Here is a 17,830-nt window from a genome sequence, read left to right as displayed (position 1 = left end):
ATAAACTCGTAAATATAAAAAAGTTCCGTCTTATCATTCCCTATAAATTGATATTTTTGTTAAAATTCCTACCTCTACGCCTCTCGGAATTCCAAGCAAAAATCGTCCCGCAGTCAAACGGTCAAGTCGAGTAAACGCGCGAATGGATTTTTATTTGTCGGTCATTGTTCGAATAAAATTACTCCGAGGTCGCGTGCAGATTCGGTGACGACAAAGTGAAAAGAACGACGAACCTTTTCCAGGTTATGTGGACTCGCTCCCAATTACGCGCGTTTCGCAACGCCACGAGTTTCCGTTCGTTCTCGACGATCGAGAAACCGGCGTTCACGTGCGACAGGTACAAGGTGCAACGAGGACCCTACGCTAGGATCTCGGACGAGCACGCGACCTTCTTCGATGGTCTGCTCGGTCGCAACAGGGTGCTCTCGAACGCGGAGGAGTGCGAGGATTACAACATAGATTACGCGAGAATCGTCAGAGGTAAGCTGGAACTGGCGATCGCTGCGGTTCGCTCTTTTAAGAAATAAATCGACTTAATTAAAATCCAATTAGTAGATATCGCGAGATCTCGGTCACGAAATCGATAGAATTCTTGCGAAGACAGAAGCTTCCGATAACGAATAAATAATAAACTATTACGATCATGTCTGTCTCCCCCACTCCCCAAGACGAAATATTTTACAATGTCAGGGATAAATTATGCCCGAGTCTGTGCTAGAATTGCATTCGTTAACGTAATGTTGTAGCTGACAAAATAACGAATTCATCCATGCAATACAATATGACCTACGAATGACCTTCAACCCAGAAAAATTAATAAAAATCAGGTAAGTAGGTTAAGGATCAATGAATTCGTTTCGAAAAGCATTATCGCATTATCCCTCCAAAAATATATAGTTCCATTTAAAAAACGAAACTTCACTATTATATCTTTTAAAGTAATAGTAGAAAAAAAGTTCCGTTTACGCTACGCTATAGAGCCCATTGTATCCTGTAATTTACATATAAACAATTTTTTCGTATCGTCGATAGTTATTGAGATATGCGTCTGTCACACTTTAGCGTGGACACCTCGTATATATCTTTCCTTCTATAAAAGTATTCCTCTCGATTTCGTGCACGACCATCCTTCTCGGCGAAATTGGTCTTCTATTAAATCTCTTGTACCCCCTCAGTCCCCTCTTCATCCTCTGCGAGTAAACCCGAAGGGTACACCCTCTCCATTTTGCGTCGCGGTAAATCCGATCTTCGTTGCGTCGTCGATGACCTCTGACCTTTCGCCGCGTCCAAACACGTCACGCGTATCAGCTCGATACGAATCCGTTTCCAGGTAAGAGCAGTCTGGTGCTGAAGCCGAAAACGACGGAGGAAGTGTCCGCCATACTGAGGTATTGCAACGAGAAACGGTTGGCCGTGTGCCCTCAAAGCGGAAACACCGGTCTCGTGGGTGGCAGCGTGCCCGTGTTCGACGAGATCGTTCTCTCCATGAAGCTCATGAACCGAATCATCGAGACGAACGAGCTGGCAGGTTGGTGAAGTCCGATCCTCGGCTGCAACGGTCTCTTTTTTATTTTAGAGATTTTTGTTTCGCGTTGGGTACGCGTTATCTCCTCGGCTACCTCTGTTTCACGCAGAGATGAGCAAAACCCTAGGCTTCGAATAAATCTGAAGTTTGCCGATATGTTTGTCTCGTTTCCTCTCTTGAACACTTTCCAAAGAAGGAAACGATCTGGTTTCATCGTCCTTCGAATTTAGGGGTGCTGACCTGTGAGGCTGGCTGCGTCCTGGAGGACCTGGACAATCACCTGTCGACCGCGGGGTTGATGATGCCCATCGATCTAGGCGCCAAGGGTAGCTGCTTGATCGGCGGTTGCGTGTCCACGAACGCCGGAGGTGTCAGGCTTTTCCGTTACGGGAACCTGCACGGGAACGTGCTGGGCCTCGAGGCAGTGAGTTTCGGAGAAAGACGCGCCGCCACGATAGCGATTCCCTTGCTCAGAGTCGGCTTCTTCTAGGTGAAAGCGAACGGGGACGTGGTGGACTGCTTGAACACGCTGAAGAAGAACAACACCGGCTACCATTTGAAGCACTTGTTCATAGGATCCGAGGGAACCCTGGGAGTCGTGACGAAAGTCGCGATCCAATGTCCACCTCTTCCTAAAGCTACGAACGTCGCGTTCTTAGGTATCGAATGTTTACTATCGTCCTAGTAAATTTCCCAGTTATTGGGCTGTTTGGAAAGTCCATGCCGATCTCTACTAGACGGTACAGGTCTGAATATGTCGGAATGACTGAAAACAAATGACATGTGTACATTTCTTAAAAGGTGGAAAAGTTGTGGAACAAAATGATACATATATAATTCAATAAATATACATGAAAATTCAAATAAGCCTTTGAATTTTTCTTAAAGATAGGCACGAAGTTTCCGGAGAACCCAATACCTTCAGGATTCGAGACAACTACGTGTTTCCAAAATTCCTCGAATCCTTGCTTCTCTGATTCTAGGCTTGCGTAGCTTCGACCACGCGCTGAAAACGTTCCAGCTGGCTAAAAAGGAACTCGGGGAAATCCTGTCCTCCTTCGAGTTGATGGACAGACTATCCCTGAACACTTCCGTCCAAGTGTACAACATGAAGAGCCCGTTGACGTCGAAGCCCGACGGCCACGACTTCTACATCCTGTTGGAGACCTCGGGGAGCAACGCGAACCACGACGAGGAGAAGCTCGCGGCCTTCGTGGAGAAGGCTCTCGCCGACGACATAATCGAGGACGGCACCCTGACGTCGGATCCTGCTAAAATAAAAGTTAGTTCTAAAATGAAAGCAACGGTGTTCTTCTGCGAGATAACGTACCTGTCTTCGAACCTTTCAGACCTGACCTGATTCCGAACCGATCCAGACCCAGACCGTTTATCCATAATTCGTACGTTGAAGCTTTCGTTGCGATGATCAATCTACAACGCGACAGCAAAAATTAGAATCACCGTTCTTTTTTTCAGTACATGTGGTCGATCAGGGAGCACATCAGCGACGCTATACTGAAAGAAGGCTACGTGTTTAAATACGACATCTCGATACCTTATTTATCCTTCTACGAGGTGATCGAGGTTCTCAGGAAACGTTTGCGCGATCCGAGCATCAAAAAGATCAGCGGTTACGGGCACATGGGTGGGTATTCTATTCTCTTTCGACAACGACACGTTGCAATTTAACTTCTCCTCATTTCACTTTTTGTTCGTACGTTAGGCGACGGAAATCTCCACGTGCAAATTTGCATACCGTCTTACGACGCTAATATAGCGTCCCAGATAGAGCCATTCATCTTCGAGTACGTTTCGAAACTTCGCGGAAGCGTCAGCGCCGAGCACGGTATAGGATTTATGAAAACGAAGTATCTGCAGATGAGCAGAACGCCTTCCGAGATCGAGCTCATGCAAGATCTGAAGTCTATGATGGATCCTAATGGTATACTAAATCCGTACAAGGTCCTCCATCCACGGAAACTTTAGAATAATTAAGTTCTCCATATTGTGTATTGTACAGAATACTCGACGAGTTGAGACTGTGGTGTAATGTAATATTATATTAGGTCGTCCTAAAAGTTCGTGCCATTTATACTTCTATTTCTCAAATTAATATGTGAAACACATTCTTAAGTGTCACAAGAAAAGATAATCTGTCTCATTTCACAATAGTTTCTCACCTCTCTCAGATAGTCATTGTACCGTTACTAGAAAATTTCTGTGGTTTTTTATTAAATTTCGACACAGTTTTCGGCACGAACTTATGGGACGACCTAATAGAATAAATGTAATATAGATAATATTTGAAACGTGCAAAAACGTCCATTTACTTTATTTCGTCAGGTTTTTTTTTCCTCAGAATACTTCCTCAATGGCAGAAATTCTACTGTTGAATACAAAATATTGCCGCCTTTACGTTTGTCCCTCTGCTTTACCAACAGTAGAGTTACTTAACTTCTCGGAGTTAGTTAACTTCTCCTCTAGGGCGCGCAGAGGGCACCATCGTACAGTCGACCGTGTCTGTTGTTTATCTTTAGGTCGTGAATTCGAATTCTAAATCGATCGACTGTTTTTTTTTTTCTTTTTTTTTCTTTAGCGTTTCGATTGCTCTAATAAATATCTGTATTCTTCGTTTTCTTATTGTTGCCCGGTGAAATCGACGTCTCCGTCGAACAAATCCCAGAATAAATGTGTTCGTCATCTATTGAATGTCCGCGGCAGACAATTATTTTTAGAACGACATACGGTTTCTTAAATGACTAATTGCCGTGGAATCGATGGTTTTGGTAAATATAAATTAGTCGAGTTTGACTCGATTTGAAAAGAAACGAGTTTGACTTTGGAGAAAGTAAGACCAGATACCAAATGGAAACAGTTGAAACTATCATCAGTAGCGGATCTAAATTTCCTGGGCCCCTTATTAATTAATACTTTGAGTAATTAATTTTCTTTTGAAATTATATACATGTAGATTTTGTACCGAAAGAAAAATTCCTACAAAAATTCTCATAAGGACATCCAACTATTTAATTAGAAAGTTAGGGGCACTGTCGAAGCCTAGATTCGTCCCTATGTAACGCAGTTTAAAAGTTGATTTGTCAGTGGAAAATGTGGACGCAGAAATTCGGAAAAATATCATTGATATAAAGACACGCAAATTATAGACGTACGTATACGTGGCCACGGTGGAAACGCATTGACGATACATGAAAAAGCTGTGGAAAATTGTCGAACACACTGGAAAAATTCTGATCGCGCCAAGAACGTCCTAGGAAATTGCTCGAAGAAACGGGAAACGGAAACGAGTCTAAGAACGTCCAGATTGGTGAAAACACGACGAGGTGGGGGCGAACGAACGTCGCGACGTTCAGTGTGGACTCGAGATTGTTCGAAATGCGTCTGATATGCGCAGACTCGTCTCGAAAAATCTCGAAAGAGCGGCAAACCAAATATATAAACCGGCGGCCACCATTTCTGCGCAGTCAGAAACTACAACTCGAAGCGCCAACTTTGTGCAATTTCGTGGTGACTACCGAACGATTAACTTCACACGAAGTGAAAAACGATTCTTATTCGTATTCTACGCGAGTGAGCCTTGAAACGAAAGTTAAACGTTGTGCAACGAAAGGTACGTACTCTTGTATAATTTCATCGAACGTTTTGCTAACGTTTTAAACAATGTTAGGGTACACCTTATCAAAATTCGATGCCATTTTTATTTTTTTATACTGTTTGACTACTTTCTTGATTACACTCGATAACCGATTTTAACGTATATCTTGTGTACACCTTTCGATGATAATTATCGCTGGTTCTAAAGTCCGGGCAAACGTTGACCTTACGTTTAGCGACCGTTCGTTTCGCCGATGTAAAAATAGACGCAGGAAACAGAGTTCGGCATTTATTATACGAGTGTATATTTACATTATTTAAATGGTAAAAGTATTAATAAAAAGACGTATTTAAACTTTCGGTCTAAATTGAGTCTCATACTTGACCTTGATGCTTGTTTTGCCAGTAATATGTGCGTTTTCGAGATGCAATATATAACTTTATGATCGTTGGCACCAACCGAACTGTTTCTCTTCGCGATCGTGACGCATTTGCCAAAATCAAGTATACGTTGGAACGTTAACACTTTAACGGCTGTTCACACAACATGTATGTGATGTTACCATTACTGTGTAGACATTTTTAATGATATCTGATATTATCTGGTTATTGAGAATTGAAATTTTATTTTTATTTGTTACTTTTGCCCGACTTTGACCACATATGTTTCTGGTACAAACAAAGTTTACAGCAACGAATTTCTCGTATGAAGTAAACGTCGAATATATGTCACCGGCATATTGTATCCCGACATTGTATCTAGCAAACATCAGCTGATTGTTTTTTTTAACCTATACGCATTGTCCTTCAAAAGGAAGTTTCCAAAATAATCGTTGGTACAAGGAGATTTCGAAATTATCTTATCAGTAATATTGGGCGTAGTATATTCCGTGCCTTCGTATTCGATACTTTCTAACTATAGTTTAAGTAAAAATATCATACTGTTTCTTTATAAAATAAAAGTGGCAAGATAACCTCAGAAAGGCACAGAATTTCTACACGTAATATTTCGTACGAGAATTCTGTAAAATTCATATACCAAACGAAAATTATATAAATCACGTATTCTCCGCAGACCTATCGCAAATATGGCATTGATATCCAGAGATATATTCCGCAACTGGTGGGACGACATGGACCGCTATCACCGAGAACTCGAGAACCATTTCAAACGACTGAGCACCAGGGACGATATACCGCCGATGCCAAAGTTCGGCGACATGTTCCGTCCATGGAAAAATATATTCGATCAGTTGGAACAAGAATCTAGCGTCGCAGCGTCGATCCAATCCGATCCAAACAAGTACCAAGTGATAGTCGACGTTCAACAGTTCGCACCAGAAGAGATCACCGTCAGAACAGACGATAAATGCATCACCATCGAGGGTAAACACGAAGAGAAGAAGGATGAACACGGCTACATATCCAGACACTTTGTACGACGATACATGCTGCCACAGGGCTACGATATCGGCCACGTTAAACCTAGCTTGTCCTCTGACGGAATTCTTACTATCACTGCTCCGAAACTCGTACTGCCAGCTCCTGGTGAAAGAATCATACCGATCGAACGAAGCAACGGACCCGCGATCAGAGCTTCGTAATCTCGTACACGATATTTACTTTTATTAATTTCATTTTACTCGGTATACACAAGATTCGCGTACCATCACTCCTACCGAAGATCTTAAACGACACATTATATGATTTTAAACGTTTTAAATATTTGTCTCGTGCCGATTACTTTTTTTTCGTCATTGTTACGTATTATTAATATACATTGTTTACGATGTACACTTAAGGTTTCAGTTATCTCAAACATCCAAAGAACATGAGCCATTTAACGCGAGATAGTGATATATTAATCAGCGCTCATACTCGTCGCGCGATTAATCTCGCCGTTGTAACAAAAGTCTGAACACTGTATTATTTCTTTCTCTTTTTTACTTGAAAGCGAAATACGTAACCGTATTTAACAACTGTATGTGTATTCTTAATGTTAGTATTTAGTACTACGAAATTCGTTATGTATCATCGGGCATGAATATAACGGTGGTTTAATATACGCTATGATGCTTTTCGTTAGTTTTTTTCCAATAAATATTAAACACTGAAAATACATGGGTTAATTTTTTATTCAAGAGCGAAATATGTTTAAAAAAATTTACTTCGGTAAAATATATAAAAATATTTACAAAAGGCGCGGGAAGTGCATCGTGACGACGCGATCGAAAATTCTATGCTTTAGCATCCGATCATAAATAATGTAATTGTCGTGTAAGCGCGATAATTGGTTAATTTAAGAAGGTCCTCGATTTTCCTCGCTCTCTGAAAACGGTTGCTCGTCCTGGTCTTCAGGAGGTACTCCCTCATCTAAATTGGTCTCTTCGGCAGGAACTAGACCTTGTAGATACCTGGCCTGTTGCTCTATGTTCGGAATGTTCTCGTTGATCACTTTTTCAATGTCTATCTTCTGCACTTCGAGCTGCAATCGCCTTTTAAGGGGTCTCTCTATCGCGTCCATAATTTGATATCTGTCGACAAAGTAAACATTGTATGAGTAACATTCCATCCTGACTCCAGAAGTAGTTTGTCATTATTCATCGCACCTTAAAAGGTTTGGCAGTATATTAACACCGGCTTCTATTATGTAATCGATGGTACCGGCGCCGTGAACTCTGGTTTGAATGTTGCCTAACTCGAGTTCGAGTTCTTCGAGGGCAGGTCGTTTCCGGGTGTCCAAGGGTTGACTCAATTTTAATTGAACTCTGAAATATTGTATGGTGAAGGAAACCGTGCCAGCCCTCGATAGGAAGCCACCGACGACGCTCACTTCCCAGTGCGTCCTTCCTTCGATCTCTTGAGTTCCGACGTCGATTGTTGCGTATACCTTTATAAGGAAACAACGACGCGATGATATCGATAACGCCTACGAATCGGTGATATAATGCACGCGACAATTACGTATCTCAATTTGTAACCGATTGACCGGCGTGTTATTGATTTCCAATGCATAAGACGTAATACGTGATGTGATTACGGTAATAAGCTCTTTGGCTTGCATTTGCGTTCACTGTTAGATACGTGCATTGCGATCGAGTAGCGTGAGATAACTAGACTAGCGAACGATCAGACAAATGTCGTTAAGATAGAAAGTCACATTTATGAAATTTGCGTGAAAAGGAAATTATTTACTGTCTGATTTTCCATGCTTAAGGTGATGTTTCCCATTCGATAGAAACTCGCCAGTCCTGTGACCCAAGTATGCGTCGACGTCACGGTGAATATACCCACGGTTTGGCTATAGTCCTTTACCCTGAATGGATCGTAACCCATTTGAGACACTTGCTTACGAGCTTCTGCGATCGCCATATCGAACGGCGATATAGAGTTGGGAAAGTATTGCGGAAGTTGGGATATCTGTTTGTTGACTTCCCCCCTAAAACATAGAGCCATAGATATCTTCAGACATTGTTCATCTATTGCGATAGTTATAGACGAATCGCTCTTTACCGTACGTTAGTATTGACCTCCTTCAAAATGAAAGGTTTTATACTGTCAAAAATGAAGGTTCCTACGGAATTGATCAATCCTTGGAAAACAGAGCCAAGAAAACCCAAATTCTTGAAGTCCATGTCTATCTTCTCGAACATTAGATCCATATCGATGTCCTGGGCATGCAATTTACCGTCAGTGCCGACATCGAGCCTCGCAATACCTTTAACAGTCACCCCCTTTAACTCGACGGTGAAATTGCCAGCCGACCGCGACAGCCAAGAGGATAACGTGTATAATCCGCGAATGTCCAGAGCCTGGATGCTCAACGCCACGGAAACCTTCAAAAATCACGTTGTTATTATTATGTTCAAGAATTAATTAATATGCGAATTAAGCAATGTATGGCTAGACCTGCGGAGCTATCGAATATCCTTAGACGAAAGTTGCGCGAGTAAGTCACATAAATATTTCTCAATGAAGAAATCAATTCTAAAATTGAATGCACAGTCATAATCGTGGGATTCTTTTTTTACTCGGGTAGTTAATTCACATGCGAACCAATTTGGCAAAGACTCTTGATTCGATTCAATTCGATACAATTAGATGACGTTTTAAAATCTATAATTAGCTCGTGTCTCACGAACTGAAAAATATTCTTAGATGACCGCGGAAGTGACCGTCTATAATGCATTCTTCAGGGAAAACCTTACTTGCATAAGAGCCAGTTCCGACTCCATGCGGACGATACGGAATTTCGAGAGACCGTAAACGTTTATCTGCTTGAAGTTCATGGTGTACATAGAGAAAGAGTGTTTCATATCTGGCACTGGCATGGGGTCCGGTATTGGTGCCCCAGGTAGCCCCACCGGATCATCTTGCTGATAGTGCTTCAAAATCGCACGAATATGATCCCCGAGTCGTTTTTCACCGAGCGCTATTTCTGTCGTCGTATCATTTTTGCCTGAAAAGTATTTTCGTTTGAGCATGGGTTCAAAGGGATACCGCAAATTATAAGAAGTAATATTCTTGATAATTAAAACAACGACAATGTAACATTTTATTTTTAAATGAAAAACAAAAATATTTAGAATAAACGAAGAAGCGATTTCTGGATAATAAATTTACTTTTGTTTTCTATAAATTAATAAACAATGCTTCACGAGCGGTTGCAGAAAACGGCAGCTTCTTCGCATTAGCAACGAGTCGGCCTTTGAACTTGACTCTAGATTGAGTAACGATAGAAATAATTGAGCAACGATTGAGTTCGCGGAACGATTGATTCAAGTCATCGGCGATCGATTCGTGCCATAGATCCTCCGACGTGAGACAAAAGCTTGTTCAGAGTCTATGAAACGTCGAATCACTCACCGTGAGGTTTTTGGCGATCGCATCGGCAGGCGAGGATGCAACAAGTAACGAGAAACAATGACTTCGGGAACTGCATTTCCGGCTCAGACCCACTAGACAGTCAGGATCAACGAGCGTCTCGAAAAATAGCGTTCGGTGTGACCCGCAGTAGATGAGGCCACGCATTCGACTGGTAGGCGGCGTCAGTGAATTTAGTGGAACGATATCTCGCGGATCATTGAAGGGGCGAGGGTCAACTGCTTTATCTGACCCCCCTTCTGTTCCCCGCTCCTCTTATTCTTGCATTGCTTCCTCCTTAGCCTCCCCTTGTTTCTACATCGTTCCACTGGGAATAACGGGCACGCTGCGCGTGGTTCCTCGTTCATGAAACACTAGCGTAAATACATGTAAACAAATCTCAGCCGTAAAACCGATAACAGATGCATTGATAACAAACTACAGATCCAGTATTTTGATCAATGACTTTTAATAATACAGGAGAGGACTTGCAACAACTTCAGGAAGCATCTTGCAAGCACCTCTCTTCCATTTTTGAGAAATAAATTGGCATCATAGGGTGGAACATGATTGTTCGACTGGAGATGTGGGTGGATGGGAAAATTTTCAAAAATCTTCCATCATAATGACTAGAGAGGTAGAGAGGATTGGTGACCTAGTTCGATGAGACTGGGCAGGGTGCAGGAATATACCCTGGATGAGTAGTTAGGAAAGATTTGCAGAGGCTCATCTGAGAGCAGGGTCAAATTTGGGAAGCAATTATTATGACAGGAAGTGTTAAGTGCCTAGTAAATAAAGAGGAGGGCTGGACGAGGAGAGCCTTGTCATCCATGAACAATGCCAGGGGGGGCAAATCCTTTTGTTTGGGAGGTCATTTATAAATATGTTAAAGAGGACAGGTCCCAGGATGGATCCTTATAAAAAAAGATTCTGCAGACTAATGCTTTAATATAGTCTGCAGTGTGCTGCTTTGATTAGTTCAGTTTGTATGGACTTGTTACTTAGATAAAGAAAAAGTAAATGATTAAAGAACTCGCATCAGAATTTGTACCTTTTCATACTCATCTAATACAATATTCATCTTTGGTTGCTTATATGGGATACGTACAGTTACCTAGAAAATATCATTAAATTTAGTACAAGGTATGATAAAAATGATTTAAATTGGTCCAGGGTTACCACAAATAGTGAATGTGATATTGTTAAAAATCTACATGTTTAACTTACTATATTACTATAAACAACATACCCGAAAGTATTACAGAGGAAACGATACATAGACAATTCTATTAAAATCCGAATCACATCTAGTCTTCTTCGTAAATGTCAATAATTAGAAGACATTTTCACATATTGTACATTGTTTGTAAACAAACAATTGGCGGGACAAGAGGTATTGACAGGACGTGAAGTTGTTTGCTAGTGCCCTTTAATTCTGTGGTCGAAGAAACCAATCGAGTATCAGTAAAATTCTATCGTCCAATGAAAAGCAAAATCGTGATGTATCTCGGTTCCTCGGTTGGTACTTCCGACCAGTGTTGTTCCACTGTTGCAAATTTGAACAAGTTTGAATTCGTGGAAATAACGTACTGCTCCATTATTGCGTATGGTTATTAGTTTTTTCTTAGTTAATTATATTTCTTCCACTCCACGGTATGAATGATATCGATAACAAATTAATTAATCATGAAAGAGGTAAGATCAACAGTGATCGTGAATGTTTCACTTTTATTCCATACCTCGTGGCTGGAAACAAATGTCAAGATGAATTTTCCAGTAGCTTGTAAAATTCGGTGTCACTGTTATCAAGTAATTATTTTGAGAAATATGTATAATTAGAAACGTTCCGACATTGATACTCTTACGAATGACGAAAATATCAGCGTTTAAAAGTGTAAAACTTATTCTCGTCGTGAATTATTAAATCTTTAAAAGTTCTTGCTCCATTTCTACTTACTCTATTTATTCGTATGAACGTATTTTTATGATTTTGTTAGATTATTCGAAGTGTATATGTATTTCATTCATAACAAAATATTTTGTAGGAACAGATGTTCGTAAATCAGCAGAAGAAATGGACGAGCAACGTCAAAAGACTCTTGCATACGAATACCTCTGTCACTTAGAAGAAGCTAAGAAGTACATTTTTTATTAAACCATTTGTATATGCTTGCTAGTTTATTCCTTTCTTGTATAATCTTACATTTTGTAGATGGATGGAAGCATGCCTCAGAGAAACTCTTCCACCTACCACTGAATTGGAAGAGAATTTACGAAATGGAGTATATTTGGCGAAACTTGCTCATTTTATGGCACCTGAGACTCTACCCCTCAATAAAATTTATGATCCTGAGCAGAAGCGGTATGCAATAGCTGGACTGCAATTTCGTCATACAGACAATATCAATCATTTTTTGAAATCCATAAAGTCTATGCAATTACCATTAGTATGTATCTATTACAAACTCTTTAAAATATCATTTACAATTGGAATTATTAATGAGAGGAATTCTTTAACAGACCTTTCAACCAGAGACAACAGATATCTATGATAAAAAAAATATGCCTCGAGTGATATACTGTATCCATGCACTTAGTACTCATTTATTTAAACTAGGAAAGGCTCCACAGATTCAGGACTTATATGGAAAAGTGAACTTTACCGGTATCTGTTCAATTGCATACTATATGAAAAAAAACACATACTAAGGTATTGCAAACATCACAGCATTTTATATTTTTCAGATGAGGAAATTAATGCTGTAAGTAAAGAATTGAAAAAATATGGAATTCAGATGCCTTCATTTCAAAAAATTGGAGGTTTATTGGCAAATAGCATGGAGATAGATACAGCAACGCTTCATGCTGCTGTTATAGCTATTAATCAAGCCATTGCAGAAAAAGTATGTTTGTTTATATATTTAAAACTGTTTAATTAATTAATTTAAGCAATCGACTAATTATTGTGTTTTAAGGATCATGGGAAAATACTAGCAGCACTTCAAAATAAAGTTGTACAGTTAAATAATGTTGTGCCTTGCTATGTGAAAGAGTACAGTGAGGTTCTAATAGAAGCAAAAAATTCTAAAGCACAGGCAGCGCTTAATAGAGTAAGTAAAAGTTAATGAAAAACAAAAGTACATTTGTAGCATTATATTTAATAATTATTAATGAATATAATTTTGATAGTCTTTGAATGACAGCTATGTACCAGACGTATACGACGAATTATTAACTCAAGCAGAAATTCAGGGACATATTAATTGCGTTAATGGTAAGTTATAACGTGGTAATTAACTGTTCACTTTGTATTTTAATTATTATATTTTGTCTAGTTCAATGTGCAGTGGACAAATTAACTCGATCCGTTCATCATAAAAATAATCAATTTATGGATACACTTAAATCATCTACTTTATGCTTACAAGTATATATTTTATATCACCTTATTTATTAGTCGATTGTATCGTAATGTTACTTACAAATATTGTTTATTTTTATTAGAACGTCATACCTGAAAATGCAGAATTGTATAAAGAACAATTAATGCAACTACAACAAAGTTCAGAATGGAATAATATGTATTCAGAAAGTAATTATCATTGGAAACAGCTGCTTCAGAAAGGAATTGATGAAGCAAATGAGATCGCGCTTAAACATCGAGAACGTTAGTATTTCATAGCAAAAGCCGTACAATGGAGCGATGTTCTAAAATAAGTTTATCAACGCAGGTGATGAAAGCGTTAAGCTCTTAAATTTAACATTACAAACTGGTGTACAGAGTGAATTTTATGATGCTCTGAGAAATCCCAGTCTTGGATTACTAGATAGAATCGACGAATTTGCAATGCCATTGTATTACGAAGAAATGAAAGTCGATCGTATGGAATCTCAGGTAACGGTGGAACGTACAAAAGCATCAGATTTATTATACTTGTCATTAATATAAATGAAATTTTATAACAGAACGACCTTTCGTACAGCGACATAATAGTCAGCATACGTGTACTCTCATTGATCGCAGAAATTAGCAAGGCTGTAGACACTGGAAATCCAGATTTGGTTTATCAAGCACTGTCAAATCCAAGTTGTCATGTCTCTGTGAGTAATGTTATTGTTTACCTGTGTTAATATGACGAAAAATCATATTTACAAAAGTCGTATCGTAGGGTTTGGATCACGAGAATAAGGTAAAATATTATAGAGCATTAGCGGGTGTTCGCTGTGAAAAACAAGTGATTTCGGACGAGTGCCCTTTATTAACGTACATCGACATCCAAGAATGTATCGATGTTGTTAATCAACAATGTCAAAATGACGATGATGGTATATTAGATAAATTTTTATTATCCGCGCATACTCTATTATATATTCTTAATGTATCTTTCACCTTCCTATAGTGATACAAGTGTTGCGTCAAATAAATACAGCCGTTGTTAACAACGATCGAAACGAACTTATGACTGCTTTAAAAAATACTGCGCTAAAACTACAAAAACCTACTTCACCGGACAATGCGTCTCTCTATTTAAAATTATTTAAAAAATGCCTCGCGGAAAAACATTTCGACGGTTCCGAGTTATGGCTGGAAGACGTAGAAACAATAACTAAAGTCGTTGCCGCGGAAGCTGAAACTGTTCAAAATGGTATACCGTATCTACATTTTGTTCAGTTTTCATATTAAGTTTGCAGTATTTTGTTCATTCTTACGTTTATTTTCAGCGTGCACGTTTTTGTCACAAGTAAATTTAGGTTTACAGCGAAACGATGTATTATTCACAATTGATTGTCTGCAAACGTTTGGTTTCAAAATACCAGACATGTACAAGAATGAATGTTTTCAGAGTTTATGTAACTTGAGAACAATCAAGGTATTTTTAAACAAATTGTGTGTCGATAAAGTACTTCGTTCGATTTCATTTTTCTTTTTCATGTTTCAGAGTCAAAGACATGATTGCGCGCTTGTCCGTTTTATTACTCCTAGAGGCAACGAATCATATTTGGACTTGCAGAAGTATAATTATACATGGGATTGTCCAAAAAATATGTCAGAAACATATTATATCAATATGGAAGATATAAAGGTACTCCATGATTAAAAAATTGTTGATAGTCAAACTAATAAGTCATAAACAACAATTTTTCTTTCAGAGAGTAGTAAGAAATTCCACCGTAAAAGAACACGAGCATAAACTAAATAAACAAATAATTCGATTGCAAGCATGTATTCGAGGATATTTATTACGAAAAAGAATCTCCGATAGATTGACGTACTTTTACGAAAATGCAAATAAAATAATTCAAATACAGTCATGGTGGCGCGGTATAGTTCAGCGGAAACGATATCTGAAATTATTGGAGGAGAAACGGAGACGAGATACAGAAAGATACCACAATAAATATTTAAAAGTTAAAGCCAAGTTCGCGGATATATTGGATCGTTACAGGGATCACGAGGAACAGATTATAAAAATACAAGCTTTGTGGCGTGGTCGCGCAGAGAGACGAGCCTTCCATTCATTGTTGTACATGGAGAAACCACCTTTTCCCGTTGTTCGGCATTTCGCATCAATTCTAAATTTTAATGCAGAAGATTATGACAGAGACTTGCAGCTACAATATCTGAAGCACGAAGTGGTACAAAGCATACGACACAATCAGTCTTTGTCGCAACAGTTGGATAGTATGGACATAAAAATCGGACTTCTTATCCAAAATAGAATTACGTTACAAGTAATACTTACAAAACTACTATGTTAAATATATTAAAATTACTTTCGGTATTAAGTAAATTAATGAATTTATAGGATGTCATAGCACACGGACAAAATTTAGAAACTCTCGCAAAGCAAAAACATTCGAATAGAGAACAAAAGAGTATTTTATCGGATGGTATTATTTCACACAAAGGTTTAAAATCATTAACGAAAGAGGGACGGAAAATGTTAGAAGGATATCAACATTTATTTTACGCGTTGCAAACTAATCCATTATACTTGTCGAAGTTATTGTTTCTTTTGCCTCAAAGTAAAACAAACAAGTTTCTTCAAAATGTGATTTTAACATTATTCAATTTTGGGTCGAATATCAGGGAGGAATATTTACTATTAAAATTGTTTGGAAGTGCGCTACAAGAAGAAATCAGGTATACCTTACATTCTATAAAAAAAAACAATGGAAAATTAAGTACATAGAAGCTGATATTAATCGAATATCTAGGTCTAAGTTTCAAAAACCATCTGAAGTTGTAACTGGAAATCCCCTTGTCTTAAAAATGGTGGTGAATTATGCGCGACAATTGCACGGTCAGAGAGCTTTGAGGCAAATTGTCGGAGAAATCATTGAGAAAATTTTAGCCGATCGATCATTAAGTATAGAGACAAATCCAGTTGATATTTATAAGTGCTGGCGAAACCAGCTGGAAATGGAGATGGGAGAGACATTGTAAGTCGCACAAAGCAAATGTATGTGTATGTCATTTGCTACAATTATTTTTTTTAATAGGGATCTTCCATACACGGTAACGCAACAACAAGCTTTAAATTACGATCAAGTGCGAATACGGCTAAACAGAGGAATACAATTGTTGCAAAGTACTGTTTTAGAATTCTTAAATAAAATCACAGAATCCCGGGATTTAATTCCGTACGGAATGTTATATATAGCTAAGATATTAAACGATTCTTTAACCGAGAAATTTCCAACTGCTCCAGAAAAAGATATACTGAAAGTAGTTGGAAATTTAATTTACTATCACTTTATCAACGCGGCTATCGTAGCTCCAGATGCCTTCGATATAATCACATTGCCGATCGATAGATCGCTGTCAAATGATCAACGACGAAACTTGGCTAGCATCGCGAAAATATTGCAATTTGCCGCTTCTAAGAAAGGGGTAATTACGTCTACTATTATAATCGTGTAACATTTAAAAACAAAGAGTGAAGTTATATACTTCGTGTAACTTCTTTCAGTTTGGTGAAGAAGCAACGCATTTGGTTTGTTTAAATTCGTTCATAATCGAGTGTCACGAAAAGTTCAAACATTTCTTCAGATATTGTTGCCAAGTAGAAGACTTAGAGGAGCACTTTTCTATTCACGAGTACACCGAGGCCACTCTCATTCAAAAGCCCGAGATATATATTTCGTTACAGGTGAGGAGATTCCCTATTATAATTCAGTGATAATGAACAATTCTTAAAATGTAAAAATTGCAGGAAATCTGTGATACTCATTGTCTTATGCTGGAATATCAAGATCAAATAGCACCAGATCCTATGGACCCATTGCACGATCTACTAGACGATCTAGGTCCTGCCCCAACTGTTCCATCTTTACTCGGAATCCGTAAGGAACGATAACTTTATCGCAGAATATTTAAATTGACATAAGATAATATTGCAATTATTTATTAGCCGACAACACGTGCGAGTCGAATTTAACGCGGTTCGGGAAAACGGAAGTGTGCCTGGTACTTACCAACAAGTTTCAAGTACCAGATGACGAAGACGCTAATTTAAATAAACTTTTTATAAAAACCAAGGAGTTATTAGTCTCTGTACTTCAATTCTTAAAGGGGCAAACATTAGTAGAAGCATTGGAAACTATATGCTCGCCTGTGCAAGAGAAACTGTACGATGTACAGTGTTCTAGCATATCACCTACTTTGAACATGATTCACAAGAGGTACTGATACGATACATACTGTTTGTTTAACTGAAAATAAATAACAAATTTCTTTTCAGTTCGTCCTTAAACGACTGCAAACTTCAACTGCGCGCGGACCTCAACAAACTAGAATTAGGAGGATGGGTCAGTCAAACGGACGGA

The 17,830-nt window shown here is 38.7% G+C and overlaps 4 protein-coding genes across 4 annotated transcripts; 3 read left to right on the top strand and 1 right to left on the bottom strand.

Annotated features, from left to right (window-relative positions):
• The first annotated feature begins 44 nt into the window (after window positions 1–44).
• On the top strand, window positions 45–3,844 carry LOC128893292 (D-2-hydroxyglutarate dehydrogenase, mitochondrial-like). The gene is made up of 7 exons (XM_054154146.1): window positions 45–480; window positions 1,331–1,528; window positions 1,756–1,949; window positions 2,016–2,184; window positions 2,509–2,807; window positions 3,002–3,170; window positions 3,249–3,844. The coding sequence occupies exons 1-7, from the start codon at window positions 246–248 to the stop codon at window positions 3,509–3,511; spliced, it is 1,527 nt and encodes a 508-aa protein (XP_054010121.1). The 5' UTR covers window positions 45–245; the 3' UTR covers window positions 3,512–3,844.
• Window positions 3,845–4,991: 1,147 nt separating this feature from the next.
• Window positions 4,992–7,256, top strand: LOC128893294 (protein lethal(2)essential for life-like). The gene is made up of 2 exons (XM_054154148.1): window positions 4,992–5,153; window positions 6,213–7,256. The coding sequence occupies exon 2, from the start codon at window positions 6,226–6,228 to the stop codon at window positions 6,739–6,741; it is 516 nt and encodes a 171-aa protein (XP_054010123.1). The 5' UTR covers window positions 4,992–5,153; window positions 6,213–6,225; the 3' UTR covers window positions 6,742–7,256.
• On the bottom strand, window positions 7,255–10,195 carry LOC128893293 (uncharacterized). Its single transcript, XM_054154147.1, has 6 exons — window positions 10,004–10,195; window positions 9,346–9,596; window positions 8,651–8,973; window positions 8,333–8,576; window positions 7,747–8,027; window positions 7,255–7,671 (listed from the first exon to the last, which is right to left on the bottom strand). Exons 1-6 carry the CDS (start codon window positions 10,077–10,079, stop codon window positions 7,437–7,439), a joined length of 1,410 nt encoding a protein of 469 aa, XP_054010122.1. The 5' UTR covers window positions 10,080–10,195; the 3' UTR covers window positions 7,255–7,436.
• Window positions 10,196–11,538: 1,343 nt separating this feature from the next.
• LOC128893291 (ras GTPase-activating-like protein IQGAP1) lies at window positions 11,539–17,824 on the top strand (the record flags this gene model as incomplete). The annotated part of the gene is made up of 23 exons (XM_054154145.1): window positions 11,539–11,695; window positions 12,046–12,139; window positions 12,213–12,447; window positions 12,521–12,665; window positions 12,746–12,903; window positions 12,976–13,110; window positions 13,190–13,274; window positions 13,336–13,427; window positions 13,505–13,667; window positions 13,732–13,895; window positions 13,967–14,101; window positions 14,170–14,326; window positions 14,401–14,646; window positions 14,723–14,871; window positions 14,941–15,084; window positions 15,152–15,733; window positions 15,808–16,145; window positions 16,220–16,444; window positions 16,505–16,895; window positions 16,975–17,154; window positions 17,218–17,347; window positions 17,416–17,686; window positions 17,746–17,824. Coding segments are annotated over exons 1-23 (4,338 nt in total), but the record flags the coding sequence as incomplete, so codon positions are not given.
• Window positions 17,825–17,830: the final 6 nt, after the last annotated feature.

This window comes from Hylaeus anthracinus, unplaced genomic scaffold (genome assembly GCF_026225885.1).
Source record: "Hylaeus anthracinus isolate JK02 unplaced genomic scaffold, UHH_iyHylAnth1.0_haploid 27324, whole genome shotgun sequence".
Taxonomy (NCBI): domain Eukaryota; kingdom Metazoa; phylum Arthropoda; class Insecta; order Hymenoptera; family Colletidae; genus Hylaeus; species Hylaeus anthracinus.
Note: the sequence above shows the minus strand (reverse complement) of the source record. Positions and strands in the feature narration are given on the sequence as shown.

Excerpts from the sequence above, each read along its gene's own strand:
- LOC128893292 (XM_054154146.1), top strand. The coding sequence starts at position 246 with ATGTGGACTCGCTCCCAATTACGCGCGTTTCGCAACGCCACGAGTTTC. Across the intron at positions 2,808-3,001 it reads CGGATCCTGCTAAAATAAAA|TACATGTGGTCGATCAGGGA; the intron begins GTTAGTTCTAAA and ends TCTTTTTTTCAG. Across the intron at positions 3,171-3,248 it reads CAGCGGTTACGGGCACATGG|GCGACGGAAATCTCCACGTG; the intron begins GTGGGTATTCTA and ends TTCGTACGTTAG.
- LOC128893294 (XM_054154148.1), top strand. The coding sequence starts at position 6,226 with ATGGCATTGATATCCAGAGATATATTCCGCAACTGGTGGGACGACATG.
- LOC128893293 (XM_054154147.1), bottom strand. The coding sequence starts at position 10,079 with ATGCAGTTCCCGAAGTCATTGTTTCTCGTTACTTGTTGCATCCTCGCC. Across the intron at positions 9,597-10,003 it reads CGATCGCCAAAAACCTCACG|GCAAAAATGATACGACGACA; the intron begins GTGAGTGATTCG and ends AATACTTTTCAG. Across the intron at positions 7,672-7,746 it reads ATACTGCCAAACCTTTTAAG|ATATCAAATTATGGACGCGA; the intron begins GTGCGATGAATA and ends CTTTGTCGACAG.